This window comes from Eleutherodactylus coqui, chromosome 1 (genome assembly GCF_035609145.1).
Source record: "Eleutherodactylus coqui strain aEleCoq1 chromosome 1, aEleCoq1.hap1, whole genome shotgun sequence".
Taxonomy (NCBI): Eukaryota; Metazoa; Chordata; class Amphibia; order Anura; family Eleutherodactylidae; genus Eleutherodactylus; species Eleutherodactylus coqui.
Window position 1 is genome coordinate 290,302 of NC_089837.1, and position 11,364 is coordinate 301,665.

Genomic DNA, 11,364 nt, shown 5'->3' on the forward strand with positions numbered 1-11,364 from the left:
TATATATATATACCTCGGCTAATAACAGAGAGAACAGCACACAGATACCAGCTTACCACACTGCTGTATATAAGTATCCCCTGATAACAGAGAGAACAGCATGCAAGGACCTGTGATGACATCATCATCATGTGATCAGGGGGCATGGCTCATCAGTGGAGACAAAGAGTAGTGATGAAGGACCTGTGATGATATCAGCATCATGTGATCAGGGGGGGTGGCTCAGCAGTGGAGACAAAAAGTAGTGATGAAGGACCTGTGATGACATCAGCATCATGTGATCAGGGGGGTGGCTCAGCAGTGGAGACAAAGAGTAGTGATGAAGGACCTGTGATGACATCACCATCATGTGACCAGTGGGCCCATATATCTACATTACTCCCCAAATGCACACCATTCGCAACCTGATTGGTTGTTTGGATTTACTTATTCGCAGTGATTGGTTATTTGGTTTGGCTGGTTCACGGCAATTGGTTGTTTAGGTTGGCTTGTGTAGAAGTGGAGAGTAAGAGGCTAATATGCGAGGCGGCTGGAGGACGGTAAGTTTCTCTACTACTAACTGCCATCTACAGGCGGGGGACGGTACTACAACTACCAGCAGAGACTGTACCAAACTGAAGACCTTGCCAGGTATGGGTGTCCTATGCAGTCGAATGATGCAGTTTAACAGCACAGGAGACGGGTAAATCCCACATTAACCCACAGTCTGTGCAAAAATACCCTCCTCCTCGCACTGACCTCCACCGCGATTCTCCTTTCAAGCCTTAGCACTTTCTTCCTCTGCCCCAACACACTCCACCCACATCTGCCCCTCTCTGGTCTCTTCATCCATGTACAGCTCATCTTCCTCATACACCCCAACCCCCCAGCCCCCCATACCACTAAGAAACACCTCATCCACCCGCACAAATCCCCTAACCACCTGCTCATCCTCACTACCCTGCTACTCCGAGCCGCAGGGGACATATCCCCCAACCCATACTGCTCCCCAAATCCCCCTTCCAATCATACCAAACCACCCCACATGTGCCACCCCTGCCCCATTCAAATGTGTTCTATGCAACAAACTCCCAACTATCCACAACCTCTTCACCACCAAACACTTCAACCTGCTCGCCCTCCCCGAAACCTGGATCCAGCAGTCAGACTCCCCCGCTGCATTGTCCTCCCCTCCAAGATCGGACAATAGGTGCGGTGGAAGAGTAGGCGTCCCCAGCTTGCCAAACTGTACCTCCCCGGTTCCCACGCTTACCTTTCACTCCTTCGAAGTCCACACCCTGCGACTCTCCCGCCGACTGCCCCTGCGTGTCGCAGTTATTTACCGCCCCCCAGGTCCCACCCGCCTGTTCCTAGACCACTTTGCTGCCTGGCTCCCCCACTTCCTATCCTGTGAAATCCCAACCCTCATCCTTGGTGATTTCATCCCTACTAACGACCCCAGCTCCTCATCTGCCTCCCGGCTTTTAACACTTACCTCCTCCCTTGGCTTATCACTAATCTCTGACTCCCCCACTCATAGAGATGGTAACACTCTCGATTTAGTCTTCCTCCATCTCTGCCTCTCACTTTACTAACTCCCCCTTCCACTCTCAGATCACAACCTTCTCTCCTTCTCCATCAGGCACCCCAGCATCTCCTGTCTATCTACCTCTAGGAACCTCCAGTCCATCCGCACTAAACAATTCGCCGAGACCATTCAGTCCTCCCTATCGCCCATCTCTCGCCTCCCCTGCCCTAACCTGGCAGCCGAACACTATCACACCACCCTCAGCCGTGTCCTGGATGAAGTGGCACCACCCATCACCCATGCTGTCAACTGCAGACCACGGCGACCTTGGCTCACGTCCCAAACGCGCTTCATCCGGCGGTGCTCTAGGTGCGCCGAGCGGCTGTGGAGAAAGTCAAAGCTGCCAGCAAACTTCCTCCACTTCAGATTCATGTTTAAATCTTATAACCCTTCACCCTCCACCATGCCAAACAAGCTTATTTCACCTCCCTTGTCTCCTCACTATCCCACAACCCCAAACGCTGAAAAATTCCTGGAGAACAGGAGGAATCCCCGAAGAATGGAGAAGGGCGAATGTCGTTCCTATCTCCGAAATAGGGAAAGAATTACATTTCAAATTAGATATTTGCAAAAATATTAGACCTATTTTTTTTCTAGCGTGCACATGATAATGAGAATTTACACCCAAAACGGATCCCCCTATTTGTCCCATGTGGCCCTAATCTTATGTCCGTATGCACAACGGGGCCCAAACCGTAAAGGTAAAGTCGGTGCCTTTCAGAACAGACATTTTGCGTGAAGGTTATTTAGGCCCCATTGCCCAATTGCAGAGCCCTTCAGCGGCTAAAACAATGGAGAACCCCAAAAATCACCCCATTAACGAATTGATCTAGGGGTGTACTGCGTATTTTTACTTAACAGTTTTTGAATGTAAGCAAAGCAGAAGGAAAAAAATTATGATTTTCAATTTTTTTGGTTATCGTGTCATTTTAAAAACAGGTTTGTTTGTTTTTTGTGTACAGCACACATATAAATGAAGATTTTCACCCCAAAATGGATACCCCTATTTGTCCCGTGTTCAGAAATATACCCATTGTGGCCCTAATCTTCTGTCTGTATGCACAACGGGGCCCAAAGTAAAAAGGAGCATTAAAGGGGTTGTCTCGCGGCAGCAAGTGGGGTTATACACTTCTGTATGGCCATATTAATGTACTTTGTAATGTACATCGTGCATTAAATATGAGCCATACAGAAGTTATTCACTTACCTTCCCTGCGCTGGCGTCCCCGTCTCCATGGCTCCGTCTAATTTCGGGGTCTTCTTGCTTTTTTAGACGCGCTTGCGCAGAAGGGTCTTCTCCCTTCTGGATGGTCCGGGCACGAGCGGTGTTCTGGCTCCGCCCCCTTTTACGCATCATCGCGTAGCTCCGCCCCATCACTTGTGCCGATTCCAGCCAATCAGGAGGCTGGAATCGGCAATGGAATGCACAGAGCCCATGGTGCACCATGGGAGAAGACCCGCGGTGCACCATGGGAGAAAACCGCAGTGCATCCCTGGGAAAGGACCGGCGGCCATCTTGGGAGAAGAATTTTATAAGTTCATCTTTCATCACATTGGTGAGTAGCAAGCAGTTTAAAAACCGCTTTAAAATGCTATTTTATGCCAGGGGGTGACAGGGGGAATGGGCTAATGTAAAATTTTGATGTTTGCCGCGAGACAACCCCTTTAACTGTTTTTAACTTTTACGTGATCGCCATTATCCGTTTGATAACGGCGATCACGTGACCTGAGACCGCTCAGCACGGCCCTTGGTGACTGCTCATAGAATCCTAGACTGGTAGAGTTGGTGGGACTCTGGAGGATCATCGTGTCCTCTGTGGTCATCAGGTCCAACCCCCTGCTCAGTGCAGGATTCACTAAATCATCCCAGACAGATGTCTGTCCGGCCTCTGAAGACTTCCATTGAAGAAGAACTCCCCACCTCCTGTGGTAACCTGTTTCACTCATTGATCCCCTCACTGTCTAATATCTAATCTGTGTCTCCTCCCTCTCAGTTTCATCCCATTGCTTCTAGTCTTTCCTTGTACAGATGAGAATAGGGCTGATCCCTCTGCACTGTGACAGCCCTTCAGATATTTGTAGACCCCTATTAGGTCTCCTCTCAGCCTTCTCTTCTGCTAAACATTCCCAGATCCTTTAACCGTTCCTCATAGGACATGATTTGCAGACCGCTCACCATCTTGGTAACTCTTCTCTGAACTTGCTCCAGTTTGTCTATGTCTTGTATAAAGTGGGGTGCTCAGAACTGGACCCAGTATTCCAGATGAGGTCTGACTAAGGAAGAGTAGAGGGGATAATGACCTCATGTGATCTAGACTCTATGCTTCTCTTAATACCTCACAGAATTGGGTTTGCTCCAGGCTGTCTGCTACCTTTTAGTAGTCAGGAGAAAGGAGATTTTAAATTTCCTGGACCCTCCCCAGCTTCTGCGCTTGCACCTGCCATTTTGCCAACATGTGCATGCACCAAAGTTGGGTAAAAGGTCAACAGATAAAGATCCCGCCGGGGGACTTTGATGAAGGCCTTAGGCATCCTGCATATGGGCGGGTTGGACCCCGCATGTAGGATTCCCGCAGTGCAGTTTGACCCGGTGCCCCCGAGTACCTGTCCTGCAGCTCCTGCACACGCTGCGGATGTGCCGTCCGGCACTTCATCGCACATGCGCAGTAGCCGCCGGCACTGGGTGGATGACACGTATCCTGCGATACTTCCGCGGTGCTCACTGCAGAAGTGTTGCGGGATGGACGGCTTTCATTGACTTCAATGGAAGCTGGCCGTGCATAACCCACACAAAATCGCAACACGCTGCTATTTATTCTCCACAAGCGGAAAATAGCAATCAATTTCCGGTCGTGGAGATGAAATGGCGTTTTACCATTGAATACTATGGGCTGTATTTGCTGTGGAGGCCCGCCGCAGATCCCGCAATGCAAATCTGCCTGTGTACAGGAGGCCTTAGGCAAGTAATTTCACTTCCCCTCATGGATTCGATCCGTGATGAGAGGTGAAATTTTAACTTCTTTTTACTTCTACAGGATCGCCGTTATCCATTGGATAGTGGCGATCACGTGACTGGGAAACGCGTACCGCAGCACCCAGTGAAATCTCCAGTCTCTCTGCTAGGTTTGGTAGCCAGGAGCAGGGACATTTTAAAGTATCTGAGCAATCTACGGCTTTTGCACATGCGTTGGGCGTATGTGCAGAAGCCAGGGTAAGGTCAGCGTATAAATGCAGGGGCCTTAGGTACGTAATTTCATCTTTGCTCATGGATGTTATCCATGAGGGGAGATGAAAATTTAACTTTTTAAACTTTTTTTTTTTTACGCTTTTCTTTATTTTACATGATCATTGTTATTGGTTGGATAACAGTGATCATGTGACCGGGAACTGCATACAGCGGTCCCCGGTGGCATCTCTCTGCTCCCGGCTACACATGCTAGCTGGGAGCAGAGGGATTTTAAATTTCCCGTTTCCATCGAGCGCGCATGCGCAGAAGGAGAGGTCCTGAATGGACCATATCGCCGGGGGGCATCGCGGAGGACCGTGAGTATTTTCATCATCCCCTCATGGATTCGGGATTTATGAATTGGCCGTACCGTGGCATTACCAAACCTGCAAGGTGATGTACTGTTTTTAATGTAATGCAGCTAGGGCTTGCTTTCGGGGTAAGGCTTATATTTCAAACCTCAACAAAAAACAGGAAAATCATGGTAGGGCTTATTCTCATGGTAAGTCTTATTCTCAGGGAAACACAGTAGTTGCATCCTTCCAGATTTCTGTTTGGAACCATCAGAGTTCTTAACGGCAGGAAGTGACTACGACAACAGATACTACACAAAGGACCATCGCGCCATGTAACTAAGGCTATGTGGGCAGAAGGGTTTTCTTCCTACCTCTCTGACCACTTGTTCAACATATCATTTGCCGGCTGCACATCTTATCCTCTTCACTTGCTGTTGCGGTTCCTCAGGGTTCGGTCTTTTCACCATCTACTAATTTGATTATGCTCTGAGGCTTAGAGCAAAGGTTGATGAAGTCAAACAAATAAGGATAGCGTCAGCAATGTAGTAGAAAATCAAATCCTGCAAAGAGAGACCACCAGGCTTGGTGGGAGTTCAGCTACCGAGCGGCTTGTAGATGGGTCAGGTCTTTATGATCGGTGTAGATTGATGCTGGATGACTGGCACCTTTTGAGCAGATGCCTCCACTATAGAGTACTTTTTTTCTAAGGGAGAAACGTCTTTAGGAAAGAAAATGCGGGTGTAGTTCTGACCCCCTGGGATTCCTCTGGTGGAGAACCGCTCCGACCCTGCTGGAGGATATGTTAACGTCAAAGAGCTGTGGAGAAAGCCTGCTTAAGTCTCAGCCAGGCAGATTCTGCCATTGGTGGGCCACTCTCTGGCATTCATGCATTTCTTTGGGGGGCAGAAGTAGGTGGAGTAAGGGTAGAGAAATGTGACATGATCTGCCAATAGTTGTTTCCAAATCCTAGAAATTGCTGAATTGCTTTCTAAACCTGTGGTCAAGGCTAGTCAAGCGCTGCAGACAGGATCTTTGGGTCAATTTGGAAATATGTTACTAATGATCTTCTTCTTCTCGCATAGAGGCACCTGCAGTACTACAACATTCATCTCCAGATTGACCCCCAAGGATGGACGGGACGGAGATGAGCGGAAGGATATTAGACGTCACCTGGGAGATCATCTACCTGCTGACCGGAGAGGTGAACTTTTCTACATTTCTACCGTTTTCATTGTATTTACATGTTGGACATATAGAGTCTGTAATAGGAAGAGTACAGAGTAGTGTATAAGAGCTTCCCGACCGTCCCAGTGATGGAAGAGACCCAAACGTCAGAAACCATGTAGATGGGCCACTAATACAGTCGTTTGTGTATCAAGGTGATCAATGTACCAATAGGAGTGCTGTAGGAGCAACGAGAACAACAAGTAGGCACTTCATAAGGAGTAGTCAAGGGTCGGGAACAAGAGGATCAGAGGCTGGAGTGTAGCCTGTAGGCAAGGATTTCTGCCACTAGTCTGAGCTCTATATAGAGACATAAAAGATGATGGCAGGGGGAGAGCACATGGTCCATCTAGTCTGATCTATATAGAGACATAGTAGATGATGGCAGGGGGAGAACACATAGTCCATCTAGTCTGACCTCTATATAGAGACATAGAAGATGCTGGCAGGAGGAGAGCACATGGTTCATCTAGTCTGACCTCTATAGAGACACATAAAATATGCTGGCAGGAGGAGAGCACAAGGTCCATCTAGTCTGATCTATATAGAGACATAGAATATGCTAGCAGGGGGAGTGCACATGGTCCATCTAGTCTGACCTCAATATAGAGACATAGAAGATGCTGGCAGGAGGAGAGCACAAGGTCCATCTAGTCTGACCTCAATATAGAGACATAGAAGATGCTGGCAGGAGGAGAGCACAAGGTCCATCTAGTCTGACCTCTATATAGAGACATAGAAGATGCTAGCAGGAGGAGAGCACAAGGTCCATCTAGTCTGATCTCTATATAGAGACATAGAAGATGCTGGCAGGAGGAGAGCACAAGGTCCATCTAGTCTGACCTCTATATAGAGACATAGTAGATGCTGGCAGGAGGAGAGCACAAGGTCCATCTAGTCTGACCTCTATATAGAGACATAGTAGATGATGGCAGGGGGAGAGCACAAGGTCCATCTAGTCTGATCTATATAGAGACATAGTAGATGATGGCAGGGGGAGAGCACATGGTCCATCTAGTTTACCCAATATATAGAGACATAGAAGATGCTAGCAGGAGGAGAGCACATGGTCCATCTAGTCTGACCTCTATATAGAGACATAGTAGATGATGGCAGGGGGAGAGCACATGGTCCATCTAGTTTACCCAATATATAGAGACATAGTAGATGATGGCAGGGGGAGAGCACATGGTCCATCTAGTTTACCCAATATATAGAGACATAGAAGATGCTAGCAGGAGGAGAGCACATGGTCCATCTAGTCTGACCTCTATATAGAGACATAGAAGATGCTGGCAGGAGGAGAGCACAAGGTCCATCTAGTCTGATATCTATATAGAAACAGAAGTTTATGGCAGGAAAAGACCACATTGTCCCATCTAGTCTCATTGAGAACTTTAGAAGTTTTTTTGGAAAATGAAATGACCCTCCAAAAACCCTAAACTGTATGTTATTACCTATTACCAATGTTGCTTAGGGTACATATATGCTCTCTGATTGTCACATATGGGGTTTTTCCCACAAAAGGAGTGAAATGATGAGGACTTGCTCATCTATTCACTCCTCTACACCATTTAACCCTGCAGATTCTGACCGTGATATCTAAATGTCTTTACAGAAAAAAAGTAAAACTTTTTTCCCCCTTACACATGGCTTTAAATATTGAATAAAATATAAACAAAACAAAAAAACTCCAACACAGGATTGGCATTACCACATCCATAACAACCCAAACTACAGAATATTACATTATTTATTGAGCACGGAAAATTCCATTTACATTTTTTTAAAATCCAGAATGGCTGTTTTCTGCTCACCTTGATTCGCCTAGGCAGGAATAAAAAATAACTATAAAATAGCGTATACCTCAAAATGGTACCCATAAAACAAGTTGGTTTTTTTTTTGCACAAAAGTGGTGAAATGTAATAAAACCTCTATAAATTTAGTGTTGTCATAACTTGTCGAATAAAGATAACATAATGTCACATTGGACCTGGGTGCAATGCACACTTCACCCAGGACAGACAGAAGACTCTGTCAACACCAGACAAAGGCAAAAGACAGTGCTGCAGTAAAGCCACTATTCAAGAAAGGAAAACACAAAATAAGAGGGTAACCTGACCCTGCTCCTAACTGTGATAGATCCCTACCTAAGAGCAGATTGAACGCTCTGATAAGTGCTAACCTGCTGCACACCTCTTGACCTGCTAGCTGACCCTAATGGAGGACAAGGAAGAAGACTAAACCACAGTATGAATAACCATGCTGTGGTGGCCCAGTACATGCTTTATTGGCCCCCTCCATAATGTCATACATGTAATGTCTTGTTTAGATGTTCTGTGCACTGTCTTGTCATTTTGTCGGGTATTGCACAGCTGCAGCATCTGATGGGTTAAGTATCTGCAAAGCGTGGAGACTGTCTGCAAATGTATCAATTTATGTCCTGTCACGTGGTATGAGAGTGCATAAATGTGAGTGCTTGAGAGCAGGAACAGGTCTTCCATCTTGAGTTCCATCTTGGCTTCTAGCTAAAGTACAGAGACATATGGGGGCACCTTCAGCCCTCATGTGTTGCAGATGGAGGAGAGGAGGAGAGATTTCCCGAGCGTGGGGATCAGCATGAGCAGTGAGTGAGCCCACCCTAGAGAGAGTGTGAGCCAGTCCCAAGTTTTTCCTACAGAAGGCCCAGTGCAGAGGTACTCTTCTTCTCAACTGTTCAAGCCCAAGCGTCCTGAAATCTGGGACCGCTGGGTGGAGGTACGCAATTACAATTGTCACACACACAGGCGTCCTGAAGTCTGGAATTGCTGTGTGGAGGTCATCGTCAAGTCTGTCTGAATAGACTTTTTATTTCACCTGCACTTAGAATACTGATTGCATTTTGCCTTGTATCGTTTGAGTTATTCAGTTAATCAGTAAAGTTTTTTTCCAGGCCCTGACCGTTCCCGGTGTTCTGAGGTACTATATCACTGTCTGTGGCTCAGTTATTTCCCCATTGATGTTCATGCCAGTGGGTGCTGGAACAGTGGCGTCATCCGTGATAACCCCTTTACCTGTCCTAATGTTTATTGGGCATCCCCATGTCGGGGGTGTCCAGAACAGGCCCAGTGCTGCCCTGGCCTTGACAGCGTGCGTCCCTCCGGGAGAGAGCGTGGTAAGTGCCGCCATGACAAGCCAGCATCTTGCTCTCCCAGCTCCTCAGCGTATGTAGAAATAGGAAAGTCCCGCAGCACACCTAACACATGCACTTCAGTGCAGAGGTTCCAGTCTGTATATGCCAAGCCACCTGTGGAGTCATGAACCAAACCCCAAATAAATGCAATGGTATCCAAGAAGGCGGCAGCATCAACGGTGTAGAGATAGTAAAAAAACGGTTTTATTGCTCCATAAAATGGCGACGTTTCGACTTAATCGGCTTGAAAAAGACTTAGATTAAGTCGAAACGTCGCCATTTTATGGAGCAATAAAACCCTTTTTTTACTATCTCTACACCGTTGATGCTGCCACCTCCTTGGATACCAGCTCCTCAGCGTATGCCATGTGTCCGGGGTCACCCTACGGGACGCTGCAATGCACCCACAATGTGGTTCACGTACCGAAAAGTCATGACAGCAGTCACCCCCTCCTCCTTAGGACCTGGTCTACCAGGATTCTGTCTATGAAGGCTTTTAACTAACAGATCTGCATTGATATAAGCAGGTGGAACCCATGTCCTCTCCTCAGGACCGTACCCTCACCAATGCACTAGTACTATAATGGAGTTCCTGACCTGACGATGGTGATCTCGAATTGAAAATTCCCATCACAAAATAAAAGGTGGTCAGCAGCACACAGATCCAGGATATACTTATGGGAGTTTCAAAAGGTGCATGCTTAGCCGGGATTAGGACCTCAGTAATCGCCCACGAGTCACAGAAAAAGCAAAATAGTAAAGCAGCACCGTAGAATCCAAAGTTTTCACGCCATTTTCATACAAAAGATTTCAGGCTTTATTCTCTCCAAATATAAGAAACGTTTTGACCATAAATCTTGCTTTTGGCAAGCTTGACACAGACCAAGATTTATGGTCGAAACATTGCTTATATTTGGAGAGAATAAAGCCTGAAATCTTTTGTATAAAAAAGGCGTGAAAACTTTGGATTCCACGGTGCTGCTTTGCCATTTTGCTTTTTCTGTGGATTGAAAATTCCCTTCCACAATCACTGGTGAAGGAAGAGATGACCCATGCACCGGAATAACAAACTTCTTAAATAAGGGTTTGTGGAACAAGTTGGGAAATTCCAAACTGAACAATACAGAGTTAATGCTTTCCTTGATTTTAAAAGTACTAATGAAACACAGACCCAGTGTTGGTCAAACCGAGAGGCATTACCAGATCCTCAAAAGAAGTGTTAAAGGCTGTTTTCCATTCATCCCCCTCTCTGATTCGTATTAAGTTGTATGCCCTGCGCAAGTCCAATTTAGAGAACCAGCTATGGCCCAACAAATCATGGCATACACCCTCTACATTCACATGGATCCCATCTTCTAAAGAACAAAAAAATCAATTGAACTACATTGAAAAGAGCACTATCATAACCTCCTTAATCGCAGTTCTAATGTGGCTGAAGAGGCTCTCTTGCAAATCCTGCAACAGGAAGTCAGGGCCAAGCTTGCACCAGTGCCTGGCTTGGAGAAAGTCAGAAAAGCCATCAGCCAATTAAAAAATAACAAAGCCAGCGGACCTGATGGCATCCCTGCTGAAATCTTTAAAGAGGGTGGACCTGAGCTGACACAACTCCTCCAGCTGATTGAAAAAGTGTGGGCGACTGAGAAACTCCCAGCAGACTTTAAGGACGCTGCTATTATCAACCCTTTTAAAAATGGTGAAAGAACAGACTGTGGAAATTATCGAGGTATCTCCCTTCCAACCGCCGCTGGGAAAATCCTTGCAAGAATCCTTGCAAACCGTCTTCTACCCATTTCAGAAGACATCCTCCCGGAATCCCAGAATGGCTTATGCCCTTCCAGAGGAACAGTGGATATGATCTTCATGGCACGACAGCTCCAA

General features: G+C 46.7%; 1 protein-coding gene across 1 annotated transcript in view; it reads left to right on the forward strand.

The window, feature by feature from the left end:
• The first annotated feature begins 424 nt into the window (after window positions 1–424).
• Window positions 425–11,364, forward strand: part of LOC136618078 (oocyte zinc finger protein XlCOF7.1-like) — a 148,848-nt gene continuing 137,908 nt past the window's right edge. Inside the window, exons 1-2 of the mRNA XM_066594302.1 lie at window positions 425–539; window positions 6,172–6,290. Of these exons, the coding sequence (XP_066450399.1) occupies window positions 6,219–6,290 (72 nt within the window). The 5' untranslated portion in view covers window positions 425–539; window positions 6,172–6,218. The remainder of the gene's footprint in view (window positions 540–6,171; window positions 6,291–11,364) is intronic.